A 26,466-nucleotide genomic window follows, 5' to 3' on the forward strand; every position below is an offset into this window, starting at 1 on the left:
GAATCCATTTGTGGAAGATATATTTTCAATGACTAGGTAATCACTGGTTTGTGATTTATGTATATATGTTGTAAAACAAGACAATGCAGACACTTATGAGCTCATTGAACTACAGAAATAATGTCTAAATCTCTCTTGCCAATTTCTTAACTCTGCTCAAAAGATATCAGTTTACCAGCAAAAGTCAGAGAGTTTTTAGTACTCATTGACATTATTTGTAAGCACGCCTATCCTACATGAAAAGATAAACTCTCTTTCGTCTCTACCTCCAACATAAAAAAACTCTTAACTAAACTTAAACCCACCAAATTAGCAGCAGAGAACTGGTACAGAATCAATGGATGGGGTTGATACAAACTCTCCTCAAGCAATAGCAACTGAATTTAAGAATGTGTTGAATTTGTCTGATATTACTTTAACACAAGAACAACAACAATTACTAAATAAAGGACTGTGTTCTGTACCAAGCTTCCTGTGTGATGAATATAATACTGTAGTAGATGTTATGCAATTTTGTCGTAATCTTAATTTGAAAATATTTTTTTCAGAACAAGATTCAGCCACCTCTCAAAGAACTACTGACTTTAGATTTCATAAATCTCAATTTCAACCACCAATGAATAAACATGTGGCTATATTTCAACAGTCTGTCTTACGAGACTTATATTTTCCCTCATGATATGGGTTTCTACATGAGGGAAATGTAAGTCAATCTGAAAAAACAGCATTGGCTGAACTCAGAAACAATCATAACATAACGATTTTGCCAGCAGATAAGGGTGGAGCAGTAGTGATTCTTAATATGGATGATTATATTAATGAGGGGCTACGACAATTATCAGACAGGAAGTGTTACATGCATATGGGTCAAGATCCAACTTTGAATTTTAAAAAAGATATTGACTCATTCCTTCAATTGGCAGTTGAGGAAGGTATTATTACCTCCAACACAGCCCAACATCTGACTGTAACAGACCCACAAAAGCAAGTTCTTTATTTACTTCCCAAGATCCACAAATCTATTACCAAACCACCAGGTAGACCTATTGTTACTGGTATCGGCTCACTTACTGAACCACTTTGTGTTCCTCACAGATCAACTGAAACCACTACTTAAGCAAGTTAGAGCCAGGATAAAAGATACAACTCAATTCCTACAAATCATACAGGATACTCAGTTAGAACCCCATTGGTTAATGTGTACACTCAATGTTAAATCCTTGTATACCAGTATACCCCATTGGGTGGGATTACAGGCCTTACAGTTCTGGTTAGAGAAAACAAATCTCTATCCCCCTGGTTTCAATACCCTCATTATCTGTATGGCAGAACATATACTTAATAAAAATGTCTTTTACTTTCAGGGACAATGTTATTGGCAACTTCAAGGAACTGCTATGGGTGCATCTTTTACCCCTATCTACGCCGATCTTTTTATGGCATATTTGGAAGAATGTCTTATATATAATCCACTATACAATATATACTTGGTGGAAACTGATATATGGCGTCGATATTTGGACGATTGCTTAATGGTGTGACGTGCTGACAATATATATCTGAATGAGTTTGTAGAGTACTTGAATGACAACATCTGGGGTATACAATTTACTGTAACATCTGATTTACATAAGATTGATTTTCTGGATGTAACAGTATATAGAAACCATGATCATACATTAAGCACCAAAATTTACAGAAAATATCCAAAATACAATACGCTACTACATGCATCTAGTATGCACCCACGCCACGCCATCCGTAATATACCTAAATCACAGTTCCTTAGAATTAAACGCATTAGTTCTAACCATACTGATTTTGAGGAAGCCAAAACAGATCTTACAAAAAGATTCTTGGAAAGGGGATATAACTTTTTTGATATTCACTCTGCCAGCACATGGTCTGATAAACAAGAAAGAAACACATTACTACATTACAAGGTATCGCCGGAAACACCACGAACAGATAGTCTTAGATTTGTTACTACATATGGCAGAAATCACAGTACCATTAGAAACATTCTGGATGATAATTGGAATATTTTATTAGCTAACAATCATCTCAGGGAGATATTGGGACCCAGATGTCAATTTTCTTACAGGAGAGGCAGAACTCTGGGTAATCTATTTTCACATTATAAACACAAGGAGAGTGGAGGGGCTAAATACAAACAGTTAACAATATTAGGCGATCCACTTCTGGGCACATTCCCCTGTGGCCATTGTATTTCCTGTAACCAAGTCAACAAGTTGAAACAATTTACCAGTGCTAATACTAGCAAGGTATATGATCTAAGGATCTTCGGTAACTGTTCTAGCACTTGGGTAATACATTTGGCCACATGTCAATGCTCTGCATTTTATGTTGGACAAACATCACGTTCACTAAGAATCAGGATTGGGGAACACAGGAGTGATATCAGGAACAAGAAGGATACTAGTGCACTGTACCGGCATACTATCAAACACTCAAATGCCAAGTTTATGTTTTCGGTTATTGATAAAATTACTGGTGACCGGAGCAATATACAAGGTTGGCACAGTATCCTTAATCATAAAGAGAAATATTGGATCACTCATCTAGGGGCTCTTTTTCCCCCTGGATTGAATGACCATCTTTAAACAGGTTTTAATACAATCAGTATAAGAACTTTGATTTAAATTATGGTCCTATATAATTTACTGGTTTTGAGATGCATACTCTTATTAGATATACTGCTGACATTTGCTGTTTAGTGAATATGTATTGGTATGACTCAGGTCACCAGTATATTGTATTTTGTTTGTATTATTACCTCTAGATATGCTCAATATTTAATATGAATAGTTTTGATGGATTGATCAATCATATTGAATATTACCTTCTCCTATATTAATATTCAATTTTTTATTTCAGTACATTGGATATGTGCAGCAATAACATAGACGGGTTCTTAATACTTACCTGTAACATTTATATACTTATTTTTGGCCCATTATATATATATATATATATATATATATATATATATATATATATATATATATATATATATATATATATATATATATATATATACATATATTTTGTTTAAGCCTTACTATATGTATGCCTACCAACACTTGTTTCTTTTCTTCTTTTTTAATATGTTAATTGTGTTTAAAATACTGTGCCTTTGGGATATATTTTCTCTTTGCAGTGTTGGATTACACCAATGCTGCTATTGGTGGAGGTAACATAAATATTCATGACATTGGATACTGGTAATTCAGATTTGTAACACAGAAGGCGGCAGTTTGCTGAAACCGGTTTGTTGTTTTTTTAATGCAGGACATTTTGGTCCTGCTATTTCTGCAAATGATACCCTATTTACTGTAAACAGGACTTTGACTGCTCATGCTGGCCTCTTGTGTTGTATTTCAATTGGTTTGGCAGAGCATTCCGTACTTGCAAGGAGTTCGGTGGTTTCACCAAAAGGAAACCTTTTCTAACAGCTATTTGCAGTTCACCAGTTGTCATCCTTTTGCTCAGAAGAAATCCATCATAAAGAGCCAATTGGTGAGAGCTGCAAGAATGGTGACTAGAGATAGTGACTTCCATGATGAATGTAAATTCATAGAGAGTCTCTTCCTTAAAAGAGGATACCCGAAAGGACTTATTTTGGACATAATTTGTAAAGTCTATAATAAGCGGGTGTCAGGTTTTTACGTGCCTATCCTAAACTCTTTCAAAGCATGAGGATAATTGTACATTTAATCCAGTAGCCAAGACATTTTATCCTTGTAGTTTTATCCTAACTTATACTGTGGATGTGAAGGGCATCATCTCTATTACACAAAAAAACTGGAGTTTTATCATGCAGGAGGGATCATTTAGGGAGAGTGAAATGGAATACCCCAAAATAGTTTTTAGAAGGGGTCAAAACCTCAAAAGTATTCTGGAATTTAAAGCAAAGTTCCTGGAGACAAGAGCAGGCATGTTTAAATGCAATATGTGCCGTTATTGCAAGCACATTTCTGTGGGGTCGTCCTTTGTTATAAGGAAGTCTAGATATGGAATACAAGGTAGGTTTAATTGTTCTAGTACAGGAGTTGTCTATCTAGCCAAGTGCTCCCACTGCCCAGTTTTCTATGTCGGTAAAACAGACAGAAAACTGCAAGAGCGTATTTACGAGCATTTACACGTGTTAGAAAAATATGTACTAATGTATATGTTTAGTGCTTATTAGAAGCTAAAAGGGTTAACACATTTCATTCTATTTTATGTACAGCTTAATTCTGTATGAAATTATAAGATGCTTTTTCAAACTGCAGTATGCTTTCTGAAATTGCAAGATGCTCTCTGACCTAGTATTTGCACAGCAAAATTCATGTTTATGCATTTTGGAAATCTACCGAGAAGCAGGTGATTATCTGCTAGGTCAGGAAAATGAATGAATAGAACAATACTGTTTTCTATAATGTGATTCAATATGAACAATCAGCTCTGTTCGTGTTATGAGAACATGCACAGCTGCGGAAAAGAAGAGATGCATCAAACAAAGACTGCTTGAAGAAATGAACTATAATCTGTACTTGCTTTGTGCTCGAATTAGCCATAGTACCTTGAATGGTAACACTGCATAGTGAGAAGTTGTATCTGACCGGTGGTCATCAAGGCTAAGTTGTTTTTCTTAGGAAGTTTTTTTTTGTAAACCTGACATGACAGCAGAAAATCATGGACAAACAGCTGCTGTGAAATAATATTGAAAGAACTTGTGATTTATTAAGTCAGCTTGGTAGGCAATGCCTTGTAAGAAATGTATAAGAATAGCTTCACTTCCTGATTCTAGTTAGACAAACTCTGTATTAGCACGTTTTTGTCTCCTTGCTGCAAGATTAAAGTGCCTTAACCTGAACCTGCAGTGTGTGTTGATCATTTTGAAGTTATTTTTCCTTTGACAGATTGGTCCTCTGGACTGGAAACTCTCACTTCGCCTCAGGTCAGATGGGCCAGGTGGCATGAAACCGTATGGGGAAGAGACCACATCGGTTCTTCTGCTTTGAAAGACCTCCGACTGAATTGTCGTTCAAAAGAGGCCAGCCACTTTTCTGATCTGCGAGTGGAGGACGAGTTAGCATACAAACCATAGACGGTCAATCACGGAGGCTCAGGTAAGGTGAGATTTACCTTTTTTCTGTTTTAGATCAGGGACTTGATTTGAATCATCTGTCAGGAGATTTGTTTTGTACAAGTCAGGGACAGAATGATTGCAGTCTTGTCATAGATCAGGGAAACAGAATAGGTAAGACAGTTATTCTAGATAAACTGTGAAACAGAAAGTCGTGGTACCACGTGAAAATAAGAAGGGTTACGTAACATTTTTTGACAGTCAGAACAATATGGGTAATAAGTGCACAAAAAGTTCAAGATCCACCAGTAACCGAAGATGCAAAATATATGCAATTACAGCGTGCTGACAATGTTAGGTACTATACAAAATGGGTTAATAAATATGAATTTGATGGTAAATTAGAAAAATCCTCGCTTATTAAACTTGTCAAACAGCTTAAAACAGATGCAAAAGGTCAGGTAAAAAAGCAACGTCAATTGGGCATTCCTCAGGCACACAGGTGGATTGAGGAAGCAAACCGTAGGGAACAAAAAAGTAATAATACAAAATATATGTTTCTAGATAAAGAAGACAATAATTTGGTAATAGCATCAGCCCCTCCGCCCCCTCCACTTCCCGCACCAGAATATGAAGCAAGTGGACAAGCAGATCCACCTCCACTATACCTGGCTGCCACTGCAAAGCCAAGATCGTATGTCAGAGATCCCATCAAGACTAGGTCTCGAACACGTAACTTAAGAGGGTATACAGAGTTATATCAAATAAATTCACAAGCTACGAGTGAAGAAGAGACATGTCCATTCCTAGAAGTACCAAATCCTCAGGCAGGACAAGACCCGACTCTCCTAGTATATAGACCGTGGACACCGGAAGACATCCGGAAAGTCACAGAGGGAATTCCCCATCCAAAAGTTAATTTTAGAAAATTCTTAGAAGACTTACAGGGCATGAGGTTAAGTTATCATTTAAATGGAGAAGTAGAAAAAGTAGTCAAACAAATCGTAGGTCAAGATTGGCACATGATCAGTGGCAACTGGAATCCCCATGACGTAGAACACAAGCCACTCCCACATAGCAACGCAGAACTGGATAACAGAGTAAAAGGTCTAACAGACCGAATCTCTGAGAAATGGAAACCTAGGGCAGACTGGACTTGCATTAATCAATGCATTCAACAGGAAGGTGAAACTGTTGACAGATATTATGCTAGATTACTAGAGTGTTTTCATAACCATTGTGGAATGCAGGTACCTGAAGACCAAACACATGATTCCCCATATGAGCAGCAGCTAAAGAATGCATTTTTGAAAGGCAGTATTTTGCCTATAAGCAGCTTTATTACAAAGCATATGGTAGACCACCATACAAGTAGATTACAATCATTACTTGAATATGCAAGACATGCTGAAAGGCATTTTAATAACAAAAAGAAAAAGAAAACCCAAGTATTTGCTGTAGAAGATGGAGCAGAAGTTTTTGTAGTACAATCAGGAAAAAAGGGCAATAAAAATGCCCAGGGAAACAAACAATCTGCTAAATGATCAGAAGAGCTTGGAGAGAGAAAGAAAAGGGTTGAATGTTTTAAGTGTGGAAAAAAGGGACATTTAGCAAGGGATTGCAAGCAAAACAAGAAGGTAGCCGTGGAAGATAAGGAGGGTGAGGACTGACTATATGATAGTCAAGAATCACTAGAAGGGAGTAACCGAGGAAAGACAAATGCAAATGTGATAGAAGGAGTAGAGGATGTGATAGAAGAAATAGAGGAAGTACAAGAAATCACAGATGGTGAAGAAAGTGAAATTTTAGACTTAGCATTATTGAGCCTAGAGCTCTATTTAGCAGACAGAAAACCGGAAGTTACACTTCTGGTAGAAGGGAGGGAAGTTAAATTCCTGTGTGACTCAGGGGCTTCACGAACCCGGATACATCCTTCCAAACTACCAGAAAATTCAGAATCACTTGATTACATATTAGTGAAAGCAGCTAATGGACAGCTGTATCGGGAGCCACTCCCCCATAACATAGCAATAACTGACCCTGTTTCAGGGATGACCCAGAAAAGCAAAATTGTTGTTTCTGCAAAATGCCCAGTAAACCTTTTGGGCAGAGATCTTATGCAGATATGTGGCATAGCAGTAGTACCGACTATGCAGGGCATGGAAGCACAGCGACAAATGGATACTTTTGTGGTGCGACCGGAGGGTGAAACATTTTATTGGTACAGCCAGGACTTAGTCACGACTGGTCCAGGGGCACTAACTGAAGAACTGATGAACGTAGCCATAAGTAAGTCCCCCTCCCTTGTCACGGATAAACAACATTTGTTGCTCTGTACCCTGTATTACTGTAGCACACCAGGACCTAATAAGGAATATGAGCAAGAACCATTTAAAAACCATGCAAACAGATTAGTATTACGTAATCTGTACTGGGACACAGAAGGGAACAGTGTAGTTAGCTGTTCACTGCCCCAGGAATTCTTTGCACTCTATAAATCTAATAGTTAAACTAACATGTGGTAATCTAAGGACAAGAATGTGAAATGGGCAGACCTTGGAGAAAGTCACAAAGTGGGAAAAACAGACAGAGCTAGAATTGTCAGAACAGGGAGTACAGAAGCAGAAGTCAAATTGGATAACACAGACACACCCAGCTGTACACTTACAGTCTAGCGAGGACACCTGATTAGCACTCTTACTAGAAGAGGAAGAAAAAGCTTTAAGGAGCATACCAGAAACTCTCTGGTCAACAGGAAAATGAGATATAGGATTAATTTGTACAGCAGGACCAGTTACTATTACACCAAAATCAGCATTTAGACCACAGAAAAGACAATATCCCTTAAGAAAGGATGCAGAAGAAGGAATCAAACCTATAATAGCAGCCTTACTTAAGGAAGGAGTACTGGCAGAATCTCCCGATTCGCCATGTACCACACCCTTATTTCCGGTCAGGAAAGCAAACTGATAATGGCGTATGGTCCAAGATTTACAAGCTGTAAATGATGCAGTAATACCTAGAGCACCTACGGTGCCAGATCCACACACCCTATTGAATGATTTAAAGCCTCAACAGAAGTATTTTTCTGTGGTAGATATTAGCAATGCGTTCTTTTCAATACCAATACACCCTGACAGCCAACATTGGTTTGCATTCACATTTCAGGGGAAAAGGTATACATACACACAACTACCACAGGGGTATTGTGAAAGTCCAACAATATTTGCACAAGAGATGGCAAGCAACTTGGCAGGGTTTAGTCCACCAAGAGGCAGCCAAATTTTACTTTATGTAGACGATATCCTGCTGACAGCCCCCACCCAGCAAGAATGCAGAGAAGATACCATAGCATTACTACAATTTCTAGCTACTCAAGGACATAAAGTAAACAAAAACAAATTGCAGCTTTGGAGAAAGCAGGTTAAATACCTGGGATATGTAATATCCAAAGAAGGCAGAACATTAGATGAAGATAGGAAAATAGCAATTTTACAAGCACCCAAACCGACTACCAAGAAGGAAATGATGTCCTTCCTGGGAACGACAAATTTCTGTCGGAGCTGGATTCCAAACTATGCCTTGGAGTCTGCTCCACTGACCAGCTTGATATACAAAAAGCCTATGGCAGCACAAGATTTATTACAATGGACACCAGAAGCAGAATCAGCTTTCTGCAAACTGAAACAACTGATAGTTTGGTAATCCTAAAACTAATGAGGATGCTATCATAAACGTTTTTTCCAAACTGTAGATTGTAAGCAAGGTTACATCACATCAGTGGTAACACAGCAACATGGGGATAAGCAATGTCCCATAGCTTACTATTCATCACAGCTGGACCCATTGGCGCGATCCCTGCCCCACTGTGTACAAGCAGTAGTTGCAGCTGCAATGGCAGTACAGGCTTCGGCCTCAGTAGTGTTGTTCCACCCTCTCACATTGACAGTGCCTCATGCAGTCGCAATTATTTTACTGCAAGAAAAAGTAGCATATCTTTCTCCTGCTAGATATCTTTCCTGTAGGACTATACTCTTGAGCCAATCTCATATGACAATTGAACAATGTACAACTTTAAATCCGTCTACCTTGCTTCCAACCCCTTTGGGTGGCACACCACACAGCCGCCTACAGGAGATTGAGCAAAAGACACTGCCTAGAAAAGATCTAACGGCTGTTCCCTTAGATGATGCCGAGGTGACATATTACGTGGACGGCTCATGCAGAAGGGGTCCTACTGGACAGAACCTAGTGGGTTTGCAGTAGTTTCTGATACTGAGATTTTAGAAGTGAAGTCTTTACCGCACAACTTATCTGCACAAGCAGCAGAATTGATTGCCTTGACAAGGGCTTGTACCTTAGCAAAGGGTAAATGTGTGAACATTTTTACTGACAGCCAGTACGCTTTTTCTACTGTACATGTTTTTGCGCAACAGTGAAAAAAATAGAGGAATGATAACATCTACTGGTAAACCGATTAATCATGCGCACTTTATTTTAGATTTACTAGAATCCATTCAGTTACCTCAAAGTAGCTATTTGTAAATGGGTAGCTCATACCAAGCAACAGGATAGGATTTCAAAAGGTAATGCGAGAGCTGATACAGCTGCAAAGCAGGCAGCTTCAGCTTCTGAAGTATTTCTTTTGAGTGAGGAATTACAACCTTCTGAGATTTTAGATTTAGAAATGTTGAAAACAATGCAGACACTTACTACGAAAATAGAAAAACAGAAATGGATAAAACGAGGAGCAATTCTTGAGAAAGGGCTGTACATCTCCAAAGAAGGAAAACCAATTTTGCCATCTAACTTGTTTAGATATGCAGCTTTGTTGAGCCATGGGCAGTGCCATGTCTCAACAGGGGGGATGCTACAGTTAGTGAACCAAGTGTTCACTGCATACAGATTTACAAACTACACAAAAAATTTTTGTGCAGCATGCCATGTTTGTAACAAGCATCATGCACAAGAGGCATTGAAACCTAAGCAAGGGAGTTTCCCCAACACCACCGTACCCATACCACACTATCTGTATGGATTTCATAGAACTAAACAAATGTGAAAATAAGAAATACTGTCTTGTCATTATAGAGATGTTTTCCAAATGGGTGGAAGCCTTTCCGACCAAAAATCCAGATGCAGCTACTGTTGCAAAAGTCCTTGTTAAAGAAATTATTCCTAGATGTGGCATACCGGAAAAGATCTACAGTGACAATGTCACACACTTTGTAACTCAAACTATACAACAGTTGAGCCGATATTTCGGAATTTCCTTAAAGAACCATTGTGCATACCACCCCCAATCCGCAGGATTAGTAGAGAGGCATAATGGGGTTTTGAAAAACAAACTTAGGAAATTGATTAGTGAGACGCAAAAGAACTGGGTGCACTGCCTGCCTCTGGCACTGTTGAGCATGAGAACTGTTCCAAATGCAAAGGGGTTAAACTCCTTTTGAAATACTGTTTGGGAGGGCATATTATATACCTCAGTGGAAACCTCTCATGCCTGCAGACCAGGAGGCCGACAGTTCACTTGCAGAATATATGAGAAGACTTTTAAGTAATAGACAACTTTTGCAGTTGAATTCTGTTTCAGATAAAGAACAAACCAGACCATCGGAAGCAGCAGTAGTCCCAGGCACGTGGGTCTGGGTGAAAGTTATTAAGAGGAAGAATTGGACTACACCGAAGTGGGAAGGGCCGTACCAAGTGCTACTGTCAACACCCACTGCAGTCAAGATCGCAGAGCGAGCTTCCTGGATTCATCTGACACACTGTAAATTGGTTAAAAACTTTGAACTGGACAAAAAACTTGTTACTGTTACACAAGAACAAAATGACCAGATACAGAACCAATAGAAATGCTGAATAACCTCAGAAGTATTGCATGATCATTCTGTTGGCCATACTGATAACATTAATTTTTTTGTTGTGGCCTTTCCTTTTTCCAGCCACACGAGCTGAACTGAATAAACGTGAATCACTCAGACTGGCATCCGAACTTTAACACTTACCAAGCAATTAAATATGTGTATGCTGAAACTTTTAATGTTTCAAATTGTAGGATCTGCACAGCTATACCAACAGCATACGGGGGATTATTAATGACTGCTGTCCCCCTAGGGGTCAATGAGACCTGGGAAAATTTGATTTTTGATACTACAACTGTAAAATCACTAGACAAAATAGCATTGTACCTGCCTGTTACACAAAAGGGAATTGTGTGTTTTTACAAAAATGATACTGTTCAGGTAGGTTGGAGTAATTGTAATGTGACTGTTACTTACAAATGTTATACCAAAGCCAATAATGCAGGTTATATCTGTGATGCAAACTATGACTCGTATCTTGAGTCGATACATAAAACTATTGATGAGATACAACGTAATCCTGTTCTTTTTAAACAACTATCTATTATTGATAAGAAAATGTTTCATGCAGGGCAAGTGTATATTAATACTAAAATAGAGAATTGTTATTTTGTTTGTGGGAAAAAGGCATACAAATGGTTACCTGAGGACTGGTCCAGCAGTTGTTTTTTGGGTTACCTGGTTCCGGCCATACGACACACTGCAGTTTTGCCTCAGGGAAGAATTCGAAATGTCAGAGAGGTCACCAAGAAACCTGGAAATCCAATCAAGAGACCTGAGAATCCAATGGGATGAATCAAAGCAGGCTGGAGAAACCATAACTCCATAAAAAATAAAGATAAACTGACACACATGGACTTGAGTGACACTATTATATCATGGGCAGGTATAGCCCCTGCATATGGCGCAGTGAAATCGATTTGGGAACTGAGAAAACTGTCCAAACTTCTCAAAGTAATGAGTAATGCAACTTTTTCTGCTCTCGAATTAATGACTGTTGAACTGAACGCAATGAGAACCGTGGTGCTTCAAATCCGCATGGCTCTTGACTTCACCCTAGCGGCAAAAGGTGGTGCGTGCGCTTTAATAAAAAAGAGGAGTGCTGTTCGTATATTCCTGACAACAAGCATGAGATAAACGACCATCTCGAGGTGCTTCAGCAAGTGTCGGCCATGACCAAACCAGGCCCAAACCCACTGACGGATTTTTTCCAGAATTTGTTTGGGGGGGGGGTAGCATCCTAATGAACATCCTGATTGCCATTTGTGTGGGATTACTCCTACTAGGAGTGTGTGTTTGTTGTGGTATTCCCTGCATGAAAAGATTGATCAAAGATTTTATAGACATGTCAGTTTCTGAAACTTTGTATCAAAGTACTGAAATTGAAGAACTGTTGAAAAATGAAACACTTTCATAAGATCAAACTAAATGACTCTCAACTGCAAATTCTGAACAGAAAGAGGTTAGGAGAAGAAGCAACTGTTTATGCTTTTGAAAATAGAATAAAAAGTATTAACGGGGGAAATGTTAGAAAAATATGTACCAATGTATATGTTTAGTGCTTATTAGAAGCTAAAAGGGTTAACACATTTCATTCTATTTTATGTACAGCTTAATTCTGTATGAAATTATAAGATGCTTTTTCAAACTGCAGTATGCTTTCTGAAATTGCAAGATGCTCTCGAACCTAGTATTTGCTAGCACAGCAAAATTCATGTTTATGCATTTTGGAAATCTACTGAGAAGCAGGTGATTATCTGCTAGGTCAGGAAAATGAATTAATAGAACAATACTGTTTTCTATAATGTGATTGAATATGAACAATCAGCTCTGTTCGTGTTATGAGAACATGCACAGCTGCGGAAAAGAAGAGATGCATCAAACAAACACTGCTTGAAGAAATGAACTATAATCTGTACTTGCTTTGTGCTCGAATTAGCCATAGTACCTTGAATGGTAACACTGCATAGTGAGAAGTTGTATCTGACTGGTGGTCATCAAGGCCATGTTGTTTTTCTTAGGAATTTTTTTTTTGTAAACCTGATATGCCAGCAGAAAATCATGGACAAACAGCTGCTGTGAAATAATATTGAAAGAACTTGTGATTTATTACATCAGCTTGGTAGGCAATGCCTTGTAAGAAATGTATAAGAATAGCTTCACTTCCTGATTCTGGTTAGACAAACTCTGTATTAGCACGTTTTTGTCTCCTTGCTGCAAGATTAAAGTGCCTTAACCTGAACCTGCCGTGTGTTGATCATTTTGAAGTTATTTTTCCTTTGACAATACGCTATTAGGAATGGTAAGGTGGAGAACGCTTTAGCAAAGCACGTAAAGGAAAATCCATTACATTCATTTTCCTTTGTAGCCATCGACCAAGTCCGATCGGATGGCAGGGGAGGAGCCAATTCATTAGTTCTCGAAGGGAGAGAATTGATTTGGCAACTAAGACTAGATGCCTGCCATCATCCGGGCATAAATGATAGATTATCTACAACATGTATATTGAAACTTAAGAGTTTAACTAGATAGTATTTAGTGTGTAGATAGTATTTAGTGTGTCAATTGATTCCCAATATGACATACATATATATGTAGAACATAAGAGCACAGCTTTAAATATAAATAAATAGGATAGTTTAATGCTATTTGATTTTATAGCAGTCTTCGGTAGCAGTTTTTTGTAGTCGGTAGTAGTGTAGATTAGTAAGACACCCAGAGTATTTGATGGTCTATTTTTATTTATTTTATCTATTCCATTATTTCACATTAAAATTTGTTTGTCTAGATTTCATTAAATCTAGCAATATGCTTGTTTATCAAATATGGAACATCTATTCATTTTATATGTTTTTAATTGATTTCAGAGCTTTCTTTGACTAATATAATGTTTTTAAATGCTTTTAAATGCATTCAATGATATTTTCATACATTTTTTATATAAAGATGTGAGGGTATTTAAGGGGTGGTGACTGAGTGACGTTTCTGTTCTTATTCTCTTTTTGGAGTTTTCTGAAGAAGTTGGTGTATTACAACCGACGAAAAGCTTGTGAGAAGCTTAAACCCAATAAAGTTTGTACTTATTTAATTTTGGCGTTTTGGAGACTTATTTTGCAGTTCCCGAGGTATGGAGGAGTGTCGTGCATCTTATTCCCTTTTTAAAAGGAATAAAATAATCAACAAAAATAACAAAATGGCAGTTTTTTTCTTTTTCTAAAGAGGACTTATCTGCCCAACAAAGGAAAGCACGAGCAGACCGCTTATCCTCAAAACCTCAGAGGGGCTTATTCTTCAATGGCAGTAAAGCTTTGAAGGGTTTTACACCCAAACTTGTCTTTTATAGTCAGTTGACTCAAGCTGCTTGACGATTTGGATGCTTGGAAGTTGTCCAGAACTTTGGAAGCTGGCCGGCTGTTATATCCTTAGTAGGACATAACCCATACAGCCTTTACTACAGCAGTGATCAATGTGATAAACATATAAAGATACAGCAAAGGGTAATGGGACTGGAGAGACAGCTACTATCATAAAACAACCTTTTCAGGTTTTTACAGTGCTTCTTGCACTTTTTCTTCCTCATCCTGCCTCGCATTTATGCATGCACCTAGTGTCTAACCATGCCACCCAAACAAAATATGCACACTCCCACATATCCTAGCACAACCACTATTAAAAGAACAAAAATAATCATGCAAAACAATGAATAAGCCTACCTCATCTTACATCTTCAACATGATGTACTGTACCTGCAGGGTAGCAGTCAATGGTGCAGAAATAAACGCTATCCACACAAATATCAGACTAAAAATAACTTTATTGGTTACAAGGACTGAGAAATTACAGGGACAGCATTTTCAAAGTGAAAGCAAAAGCATAACACATTGCAGAATACACTTTTCACGCTTCAACTCCGACAGACTTTGTTGCCGTCTTGTCAGTATTTTCTACTTATTAACATAGATAGCACCACTATTATACAAGTACCACCCTGAACATAAGGTGCGTTGCTTAAAATGTCTGATGGTCTTTTTCCAGTCTTTTAAAGTACTAATATCAAATACTTACACCAGAATCAATAATGCAAGAAACTACTCAACAGTATACAGTAAACCTCACAACAAGCAGGTTGCCTAACAAGCATAGCTGTATAGCTCATTCAAAAAATCATTAACAAATTAACAGAATGATTACTCACCTACTGTCAGTATCTAGGCCAACAAAGTCTTTCTTCTCAAATGGCACACAAAGCAGTGGAATTTTGTCTCCTGATTTGTCAGTTGCCCTGTCAAGACGCTTGGATTCCAGCACAATTGAAAGGGACTCAATAAAATCCTCTACTTTCTTTGCAATTGTATTGCATTCATCATAGCTTAGGTAGAAAGCCACATCAGTGCGGGGTTGATCAGTTATCTCCCCCTGCAATCCAAACACAAACAAGCGTGAATCGTACAGTGTGGCACCATAAACCTCTTTTTGCATATGAAACTTCTCACAAGTCTGAGGCCAGTCTTTTGAAGAATAACATTCTGTTATGGATATCAATCCCACAACTTTGCGATGGGTCTGAAAATCACCCCATTCATTATTGTCTGGTGGATAGTGGTGCCTATAGCGAATGTATAAGACTCGCTGTGAATCTCTAATGCTGATCTGGTTCACTACACAGATCTGCTTGTAGATTTTGAAGAACTGCTCATCAGGAACAATACCAACAGGTTGAACCACCACCAAAAGTGTCTGGTGGTCCTCAGCACACTGCATGTAGTCAGGCGCGCTCATTTTCATTAATACGAACCTACAACAGAAAACAATGGCTGTTACTAGAAATAATCCACACATCCAAATTTTTCCACATGCATTATAAAACACACACGCAGCGGCCCTTTAATGACTACATATTTATACAACATAAAATGATTTGTACATTGAATACATAAGGATTCTGAGGATGGGAGGGTGGCCTAATGGTTAAGGTGTTTGCCTTACAAACACAAGGTACAGTACAGGAGTTGAGTCTATAAGGAATGGGGGCTTAAAATGGCTCGCAGGGGCAGTTAAGTCTAGTACTAATCTATGAACCTATGAAGCAGTGCTGTATACTGAAGTATAAAGTGTTAATAGTCGTAACATGCTGTAAGTCAATATGCAGAAAATGAGCTTGAAATTTACCTACCAAACATTTACAATCTGTGTAGTTATACTGTGTGGACATGTTTATGCAGACCTGTTCAAATGTATTTGCTTACATGTGAAGTGCCCAGAGATATTTGCTGAAGGTGTTTTTACCTTGTCAGTTCTTTATTTGTTGTAGCAATGTCTAAAGGTATCAACTGCAATCTGAGATCAATGGGTAGTGAAGAACAATCACTGTGTGATTGCTCTCTCTTTTGCCTGAACTCAGGTGATAACATACAAGTAAAACACTCCAGTGGTGCATGGACATATGCCCTGCAGAAATGTCTTTTTTGGCAGACTGCATATTTGCATAGATTACCAGTATACTCAAGTACATATGTGTAGTGACTATACATACTTAAGCAGTTGGGGTTTGTACTGAAATGTGCAATTGTGTTTACAGCTTGTACAATTTGATATAAATCTCATAGTCCATGTAAAGAGAATATGGGTAACACCAACCAATGTGTATTTTTTTTATTGTTCCTTTTTGTCTTCTGACTGCATAAACATTGTATGTTGATGATGCACTCTACCAGGCTGCATTTAAAACAGGCAGATGCTTTACATAATGTATTTGCTTGAGAAGAGCAAATAAACACGGGGCAGGGACTGGAGACATCCTTCAGCTGCCCATTCATCTAATCTCAATAATCATCATGGTGCTATAGACTCTTTCTGAAGAGATAAGAATGTAGTTTCAAGCAGATACTGTTTGGTCTGCAAAGAGAGAGGTTGACAACAATACAGGTTTTATTTTACAGCTTAAATGCTCACAAAATAAGAAACTATCATATTTAGAAAAACATTTTGTTAATTATAAACAAATAAATCTACCACAAGCACTTATATTATTCAGACAAGTTAATATTAGATATACTGAGCTAGCTTCCCTACAGCAGTGACCACAAAACACATAAATGTGATCCTCACCCAGAGTACTAGCCTTAAGATTGTTCAGCCTGCCTATAAACTCCCTCATTTCTGTATCACAATCTTCCCTACCCCTAGATTTATCCAATTATATCCTTTTTGATACTGCCTAATCTCCAAATTCCTTTATGCTTTACCCAGACTCTTTTAACCCCCCCCCCCACTTTCCAATTCATCATTATCCAGGTCCATACATGTAAAAAGCTCCTTATCTTGTTCACCCTTCCCTTTTTCAGCTCCTCTCCCTTCTACGCAACAAAGACACCCATAACTTTATAATTTACTCCTATTATATATTTTTCTTACTTCATATGACACACTCTTCTCAAAGCCTCCCTAATTCCCTTATCAACTGGCACTCCTATATCACATTAGCATTTACTTCCTGTCTCCCTCCCATCTCCAACAGACTCCCATACATCCCATTATCAGACACAAACTATCCCATAGCTTCCTGTTCCAACTGCCTGTTACACACCTTGACAAAGAACTTTTTTTACTTTTGTTCACCAGGTTTGTCCAACTGGGTTTAGTCAAAAAACTCTCTTCTGTGGAAGCCCAGGAAGAAAGCTCCAACTAATTAAAAACATTTTTTATATAGATATATATATACACATGAACAAACATTAAATACATAATAATTACAGATGCATTTGATGATTACATTACATTCACATAAAAAGCAGAAGCTGCTATGCTACAGTATAAAGATATTTATGCAATATTTATGTATTATTATATGTTAAGCATTTGAAGGAGGATAGTGGGAATTTGACCCAATGGTTGGGGTGTCAGCCTTGTAGACACAAGGTGCAAGGTTCGATTCTCACATGGGGTAATTGGCTAAGCTTAAAATGGCCCACAGGGGCAGTTATCCTAGTACAAGTCTATGAAGAAGGTTTGTTGTATAGTTAATAGATCATGAGATCAGTGCTTAGAAATTCAGAGAAAATGAAGGGAGTGAAAGAACTATGTACTGCAGAAAACGTTGACATTGCATTGCAGAGATGGGGGTGCAAAGCAGGTTCACTGGTGGGGATAAGCAGCATCACAATATAATGAAATAGCAGGGAGACGCTATTAAAACTGTTCAGTCATAGGTGAAGACTGGTTGTAGGGTATAGGATTCTGAAAGAGGAGGAAAGTTTTGATGTTATGACAAGATGGAGACAGCAGTACCATTTATGCTGCGGATGTACAGAAGCAGATCTATTGATCTGATAGGTGAAGCTGTTGTTGCACTTTAAATGAGTTTGCATTCTGAATGGATTACATTGTTAGTGGGATGTGGTTCCATAGTTTAGCTACACTACACTGCAGTTTTAGAGGATTTGATTACAGTGATTTTTCTCCAGAGCATAAAAATTCTGCTGGTGTAATAATGCTGTATAAAAGTTAAGAGCTAAGCAATATTCTACCTTATAGAAAAAGTCTGTGCATTGTAGTTAGCTGGGAAAGAGCTAGGTAATGTGGTAGTTCTAAATGGATTAATTCTGTGACCTCTAGGCAGTGGAGTATTTTATTGTTACAGTTTAATGCAAATCTTGCTACTTCATTATAACAATGCGCAAGTAAGGACAGTTGTGAGACTAAATTTAGTGAAGATTGGGACAACACAGAAATGAGATGAAAGCAAGAAAGTAGAGGCTATACATCTTCTGGCTATGCCATTGAGGTAATTTTTTATTCTGTATAAACATACCTATTTTTTGATTAAAAAAAATTATAACTACGTTTGATGCATGGTGGTCAAATGTCATTTGGTCATCTATGATGCCACCCAGTAATTTTTGGGTAGTTTACTTGCTCTATCATTATGGTGTTAGCAGAGGCGATAATTAGTGTTGTTTCGGTAGAGATGTGTTTTGGAGTGAAGAGCAATAATTTAATTTTTTTAGGGATTAGAAGTACTTCATCTCTTTCTCAGCTCTTCAAACATCCACCCATTCCTCCCTTCCTCCCTTTCCAGTGCGCGAGAAAGAAAGGTATAATACAGGGGTGGAAAGCAATAAGAAATGGGGGACTATTTTCATTGAAGCAGTTGAAGGACAAGCTATTATACCAAGACAAAAGACATTAAAGCAAAATTGACGTGTGTGTGAAACTACAGGACAGCCCTAAAACTATAAATCCACTAGGAAAAGAAGGAAAAATGACTCTTGGTTCACATTCTGTCTTGTAAGGTCAAAAGACAAGGATAATCAGAAACGGGCCTCTGCAGCAGATACACAAAGATACAGAAGTTAATGAGGTAAAAGTAAAACAATTATCAAAAGCAAAACACACAAGAACGTCACTGACATAAGTTCTTATGTACAGGAAGGACTAGGAGAAGAAGAAACATGTGTACTGGCACATTGCAGTGGACCAAATAAAATATTCCTGACTTGGCAGACCTGGAGGTAAGCAATGAAAACTAAGAAAGCACAGTGGGATAATGATATACTAACAGCCATAAAAAATACAGCCAGAAAAGGAGGCAAAACCGATGATCAGATTGCCTGACCCTTAAACCTATATTTTGAGTTGAAGAATGCCCTGTCCCCAACTCTCCCTGCCTTACATTTTTTTTTTAATACAAAAAACATGTTCTCCCTCCTTCAATAGAGGAGCAAAAAAAGGTGTGTGGGGCTCCTGAAATGCAGGAGACAATCAAGTATTGTCTATGCTACCCACCCATGACCCTCTCATTTTTGTTTAGGAAAAATAAAATAAAGCAAACAAAGCTGTTTTTTCTTAAATTGTAGCAAAATGACCACAAAGGGGATGCTGTAACACTGCGCTGTAATGCATATCAACTTTTAAAAGGCAATCAGGAGCAGCCGATTAAACTCCCCCCAGACACTTAGGAACTGGGACAGTTACCCTTTTCACCTCATCCTAGTTCTTCTATTGTTTTTGCTTGTACATAGTAAACAAAAACAAAAGAAATATTACAACTTCTTCTTTTGGGTGCTCCAGTTAGGGGTCGCCACAGAGGATCATCCGTTTCCATTTCTTCCTGTCCTCTGCATCTTGCTCTGTCACACCAACCACCTGCATGTCCTCTCTCACCACATCCATAAACCTCATCTTAGGCCTTCCTCTTTTCCCGTTACCTGGCAACTTCATCCTTTGCATCTCTACTCAGCACATGTCCAAACCAACATAATCTTGCCTCTCTGGCTTTGTCTCAAAACCTTCCAACCTGGGCTGACCCTCTAATATACTTATTCCTAATCCTGTCCACCCTCATCACACCCAGTGCAAGTCTTAGCATCTTTAACTCTGCCACGTCCAGCTCTGACTCCTGCCTTTTAACAATGCCACTGTCTCCAACCCATATAACATAGTTGGTCTCATTACCCTCTTGTAGACCTTCCCTTTCACTCTTACTGGTACTCGTCTGTCACAATGACTCCTGACACTCTTCTCCACCCACTCTATCCTGCCTGTACTCTCTTCTTCACCTCCCTTCCACACTCACCATTACAGTGAACTGTTGATCCCAAGTATTTAAACTCATCCACCTTCGCCACCTCTACTCCCTGCATTCGCACCATTCCTCTAGCCCCCCTCTCATTCACACACATATATTCTGTCTTAGTCCTGCTGACCTTCATTCCTCTTCTCTCTAGAGCATATCTCCACCTCTCCAGGGTCTCCTCCACCTGTTCCCTACTCTCACTACAGATCACAATGTCATCTGCAAACATCACAGTCCACAGGGACCCCGTCTGATCTCGTCTGTCAACCTGCCCATCACTATTGCAATTAAGAAAGGGCTCAGAGCTGATCCTTGATGTAATCCCACCTCCACCTTAAACGCATCCGTCACTCTCACCGTTGTCACACTTCCCTCGTACATATCCTGTACCACTCACATACTTCTGACACTCCCAACTTCCTCATACAATATCACAACTCCTCTCTAGGCACCCTGTCATACGCTTTCTCTAAGTCCGCAAAGACATAATGCATCTCCTTCCGACCTTCTCTGTACTTCTCCATCAACACTCTCAGAGCAAACATCGCATCTGTAGTGCTCTTTCCTGGCATGAAACCATACTGCTGATCACTAATCATCATCTCCCTTCTTAACCTAGCTTCCACTACTCTTTCCCATTACCTCATGCTGTGACTGATCAGTTTAATCCCTCTGTAGTTACTACAGCTCTGCACATCACCCTTATTCTTAAAAATCGGTACCAAAACACTTTCTCCATTCCTCAGGCATCCTCTCACTTTCCAAGATTTCATTTAACAATCTAGTTAAAAACACCACTGCCATTTCACCTAAACACCTCCATGCTTCCACAGGTATGTCATCTGGACCAACAGCCTTGCCATTCTTCATCGTCTTCATAGCTATCCTTACTTCCTCCTTGCTAATCCACTGCACTTCATGATTCACTATCCACACACTATCCAACCTTCTCTCCCTCTCATTCTATTCATTCATCAGCCCCTCAAAGTACTCTTTCCATCTGCTCACACTCTCCTCACTTGTGAGTATGTTCCCCTCATTATCCTTTATCACCCTTACCTGCTGCACATGTTTACTAGCTCGGTCCTCTGTCTAGCCAATCGGTACAGGTCCTTTTTTCCCTCCTTAGTGTCCAACCTTTCATACAACTCTTCATATGCCTTTATCCTTAGCCTTCGCCACCTCTCTCTTTGCCATGCACCTCATCTCCTTATACTCCTGTCTAAGTTCTTCATCTCTCTGACAATCCCACTTCTTAAAAACCTTTTAGGACACTTGTATTGAAATTGGCACAGAGCTATATCTTAGGAGAACACTCAAGGATGAACAAAACCAATACTAGACATTTAGCTAGGTTTATTGGCCTGTTGTAGTGAAAGACACAAATTCTGGACAGCTTTCCCTTCCTAGAATATCAAAAGACGTCACCACATCCTGAGATCAGAAGTCCACTGATAAAGTACAGTTGTGTACACTTACCATAAATGTAGATGTTAGAGTGTATTCACTGTTGCAGTCATTACATTTGGGTTATATGCTTGCAGTAGCCCTCAGTCGGCCTGATTAACAAAGTCTTGGGTCATGCGTCTGTTGCTGTCCCTTCTTCCATGATGTCAGGGGTATAAAACATGCAGCTGATGCCATTACATCAGTTTTTCTTGCCCCAGATGTCAGGTGCACCCCTAATGGGAAGCAATTAAATCTATAAATACAAGGATATACCTCCAACAGAACCGCAAATACACTAAAAAGCTTTTAGAGCATAGTAAGTGAGAGTAGAGGTATAGCCAAAGGAAGAAAAGGGGGCGGAGAGGGGGTAAAGTACAGTTTTGTACCTACCATAAATGTAGATGTCCGATAGGTATGCATCTGCAGTCATAACATATGGGTTGTCCTGTATAAAAGCATCAGGCCATTTTTTTTTTCAGTTTTTCTTGCCCAGATGCCAGGTGCCCTCTAGGAAGGCTAAATTTGGATAAATGCTGAAAAGTTCCAAACATTTGCAAATTATATACATGTATAAATAAACAAACAAACAAATACACCATAATAGATTCCCCAGCTAGCTAAAAGAGGGTAAGCACCCCAGGAATACCACAGAGGGACATCTACATTTATGGTAGGTACAAAACTGTACTATGTCCTTCAAGGATGCATCTGCAGTCATAAATGGGTAAGGGGAGGAGAGGAGGTAGGGAAGAAAAAATTGAAAAGGAAAGATCCCTTTGCAGTACTGCAAAAGTGGGTAAAACCCTGCTCTGGAGTATAAAAAGGTATTGTATAATGCTGGCCAAAATGGCCACGGAGCCAAGTAGCAGCTTCTAAAATCTGTAGTGGTGGCCGCCCTTGTGAGTGAGGCCTGATATTTTCAGGAACTGACTTTCCATGAAAGGTAGCAAAGCGAATGCAATTTCCTATCCATTTTTTGTTCTGTCCAAGTAGTAGCGTAGTTGCCTGTGTATATCCAGGGTAAAAAAGTTTTTCCCTCTATTCTGTGGATTAGGCAAGACGTAGGCAAGTGAATAGCTTGGTTCAAGGATATCCTAGATACCACCTTTGGCATGAAAAGATAGAAACTGTAGATCCGCTGATGTTGCTGGTTAGCACAAAATTGAGATCCCAGGCAGGAAAGGGGTCTTCTTGTTGTTTGAGGAGAGTGTGAGAAGAAGATAGTGGGTCCACATTGTATTCTGCTGAAATTGCTGAAGCATGAATCTTAATGGAAGAATAGGACAGGCCAATTTTGCCTGAGACATGCTTCTCAATAATGGATACCAGTGTTGTCTTGGGAGCAGAATGTCTTCAGTTGATTGTTGAGTGAGCATTTCCTTTTGGTTTATGTGCATGCTCAGCTGTCCTATGCCAAACCCAGGGCCTGCAGGATTTTCCTTGCAGTAAGCCAATTACTGATGCCAGGCAATTGAATCTCTGAAGCGTAGTAGACAAGTCAAAGGGCATCTTGCATTCCCTCTTTTGGCAAAGTGTGAATAGTTGATCCCTGTAGGCGGAATCAGAGTTAAGTCACTGACCTCTCCAGCATAGCCGATTGACCTCTGCCTCTAGAGGGCCTGTGTTCCCTCTCTCTGGGGCTATTAAAGTCTGGAAAGAAGTATACACCTTCTTCTCCTCTCTCTAAAGCTCTAGACGTCAGAGGGTAGAGAGTTTGGCAGTAGCGGAGCGGCGCCCTTTAGGGGGCCCTGAAATAGTTTCTGGGTCTGCAGAATGGGCTTTATACAAGTGGAAATGAGAACTGAACCACATCATTGTATCACAGGGCAATAGAACAGGAGGGCCTAGGGTGGGCCTATGCTGCATACTGAGCAAAAGGTCCTTAATCTTTTCAAATCTAGAAGAGAAATCCTGACCTTGCCGTTGTGCTCTCATGGGTGTAAGGTCTGAGGAGGAAAACTCCGGAGGAGGAAGGCCGAAGAGAGGGATTCCTCTGCATCTGAGATCTCATAAAGGCTGACATAAAGCCCTTCTGGTGGTCGCGACAGCTCCATCATCCGTGTGGAATCATGGAGGTGTGTGGCAGAGGGTCTGGCCCCTGAGGTCTTTGTCTGGTAGAGGCTCTGGCCCTGTCTGGATTGAATGAAATAAGGTCCTTAATAGGGGAAAGGTCTGCAAGGAGGCTGAGGGATCTGTGAGGTGAGCCTCTGGGATGTAGGTTTGGGAGGCAAAGCTTGTTTGGCACCTTAAAAAAAAAGGCATAAAAGGCCTTAATGGGGGGGGAGCGGGGCCTAGCTGCCCGTGCCAGGGTAGAAATGTCCAAAGGTGATGGTGTGGGACAATCACTTAGCACTAACTTAGATTCTGAAACGACTCAGCGGAGCCTCTCCTCGAGCCTCTCAGTGTGTGGAAGTATGGTTTTAGAAGGAATAGCAACAGGTAAAAGAGAATGGAAATCCTTATGAGGTATTTGTTTCCCCAAGTTAAACAGTGTTACTTTGTCTGACATCGGCTGAGAAGAAAAAGAGTCCCCAGCAGAGTGCTGCTTTCTTTTTCAAGTTCATGGATGAATCACTGATCTTGACCCACCGGCTTCTGCTTAACAGCCCGAGGGGCACCAGCGCGGCAAGAAAGAATGGCCAGGACTGCAACAGTGAATACACTCGAACATCTACATTTATGGTAAGTGTACACCACTGTACTATGTTCTTCATGTTTCACTGTTGCAGTTATTACATTTGGGTAGATTCCCAAAGCCAAGGTTGGGAGGAGGAATTTAAATAGAATTAAAACCAGCTATAAGGCCTTGCAAGACTGCAGTGGCAAAACCAACCCTGGATTTAGAGAAAATTGGCAAATGATAATGCTTGGTGAAAGTATGTACAGAACTCAAGGTAGCAGCTTCTAAGATGTCCCTAGTAGGGACACCCCTGAGTAAGGCTGTAGAGGTAGATGCAGCCCTAGTTGAATGGGGTCCGATGCCCTGTGGGATAGGTTTTCCATGGTGCTTATAGCAGAAATGAATGCAGTGGCCTATCCATTTTGAAATGGTTTGTTTTGAAATGGGTTTCCCCTCTGTCCCTGCAGCAAATGCCAGCAGTAGTTGTTCAGATTTCTTTTGAGGTTTAGTCCTGTCCAAGTAGAATCTAAGCTGTCTGTGCACATCTAGAGAGTGCAGTATCCATTCCCCTTTGTTCTGTGGGTTAGGAAAGAAGGTAGGCAAATGAATGGACTGATTAAGAGCCACACTGGATACCACCTTGGGCATGAAGGAGGGATTGGTTCTGAGGGACACCCTGTCCGCATGAATGATGATGAAAGGTTCCACTGCCATAAGAGCCTGTAATTCAGACACCCTTCTTTCAGAAGTGATTGCCAAAAGGAAAGCTGTTTTCCAGGAAAGAAATTTTAAATCTGCAGTAGCAGCTGGCTTGAAAGGAGGAAGAGTGAGTTTCTCCATGACAAAGTTAAGATCCCAGGCTGGAGCTCTCCTGGGTGGCCTTAGATTTTTGGCCCCTCTGAGGAACTGCTTGAGCAGTGGGTGAGAGAAGAGGGGAGGTGCTGTGCTATAATGAGCTGAAATGGCTGAGGCATGAATTTTGATGGAGGAAAACTACAAGCCCTTATGAAGCATCTCAGTCAAGTATTGTAGAATCGGAGATGAATTGGGCACTGCTGCGTTCATTCCTTGAGGTTGGTTCCAAGCACAGAATATTTTCCATTTTGCAGCACAAGATTTTCTAGTACTAGGCCTCCTTGCTTCTAAAATGATATCCATCAATGATTTACTGAGGGATGGTAAAGGAGAGATTAGGTAATTAGCCAGGCTGCTAGGTTCAGGGTTTGCAGCTGAGGGTGCAGAATCACGTTCTCCTGCTGAGACAACAGGGAAGGAGTCTGAGGCAGGTGCCATGGAGCCAAGAGTGACACACTGCGCAAGAGTGGGTACCAGTGCTGGCGAGGCCAGTCTGGTGCAATTAAAATCGTCCTTGGCTTGTCCTGTTTGATCTTTAGTAGTACCTTGGAGAGCAGAGGCAGAGGAGGAAAGGCATAAACTGATAGGTTTTTCCAGCTGAAGGATAGGGCATGCAGTTTCCAAGCTTGCTTGTGGGGAATCCTTGTGCAAAATTTGTTCAGTTGATGGTTCTGGGGGGGGGGCAAACAGGTCTATATCTGGGTTCCTCCATTTGCTTGTCACCATGTTGAAAATCCTTCGTTCCAGTTTCCACTTGTGCGGGTCCTGAGGTTTCTGATTAGTCCATCTGCCAGTGTATTTTGTTTTCCTGGCAGGAATTGAGCTTGTAGATTCACTTGGTAGCTCAAGGCTGTGTTCCACAATACCATGGCTAGTCTGCAGAGGAGATAAGAATGTGTACCCCCCTGCTTGTTTATGTACCACATGACAGTGGTGTTGTCTGTCTTTTGTCCTGGAAGAATGTGGTCCTTGAAGGCTGTCAGAGCATCCTGTACAGCTAATATTT

The 26,466-nt window shown here is 39.8% G+C and overlaps 1 protein-coding gene across 1 annotated transcript in view; it reads right to left on the reverse strand.

Annotated features, from left to right (window-relative positions):
• The window catches only part of LOC122797753 (trafficking protein particle complex subunit 9-like), a 3,992,710-nt gene that overhangs the window by 3,917,071 nt on the left and 49,173 nt on the right, over window positions 1-26,466 (reverse strand). Inside the window, exon 2 of the mRNA XM_044066278.1 lies at window positions 15,158-15,757. Coding sequence (XP_043922213.1) covers window positions 15,158-15,747 — 590 coding nt within the window. The 5' untranslated portion in view covers window positions 15,748-15,757. The remainder of the gene's footprint in view (window positions 1-15,157; window positions 15,758-26,466) is intronic.

This window comes from Protopterus annectens, chromosome 3.part1 (genome assembly GCF_019279795.1).
Source record: "Protopterus annectens isolate FY-2018-M chromosome 3.part1, PAN1.0, whole genome shotgun sequence".
In the NCBI taxonomy this organism is placed as follows: Eukaryota; Metazoa; Chordata; order Ceratodontiformes; family Protopteridae; genus Protopterus; species Protopterus annectens.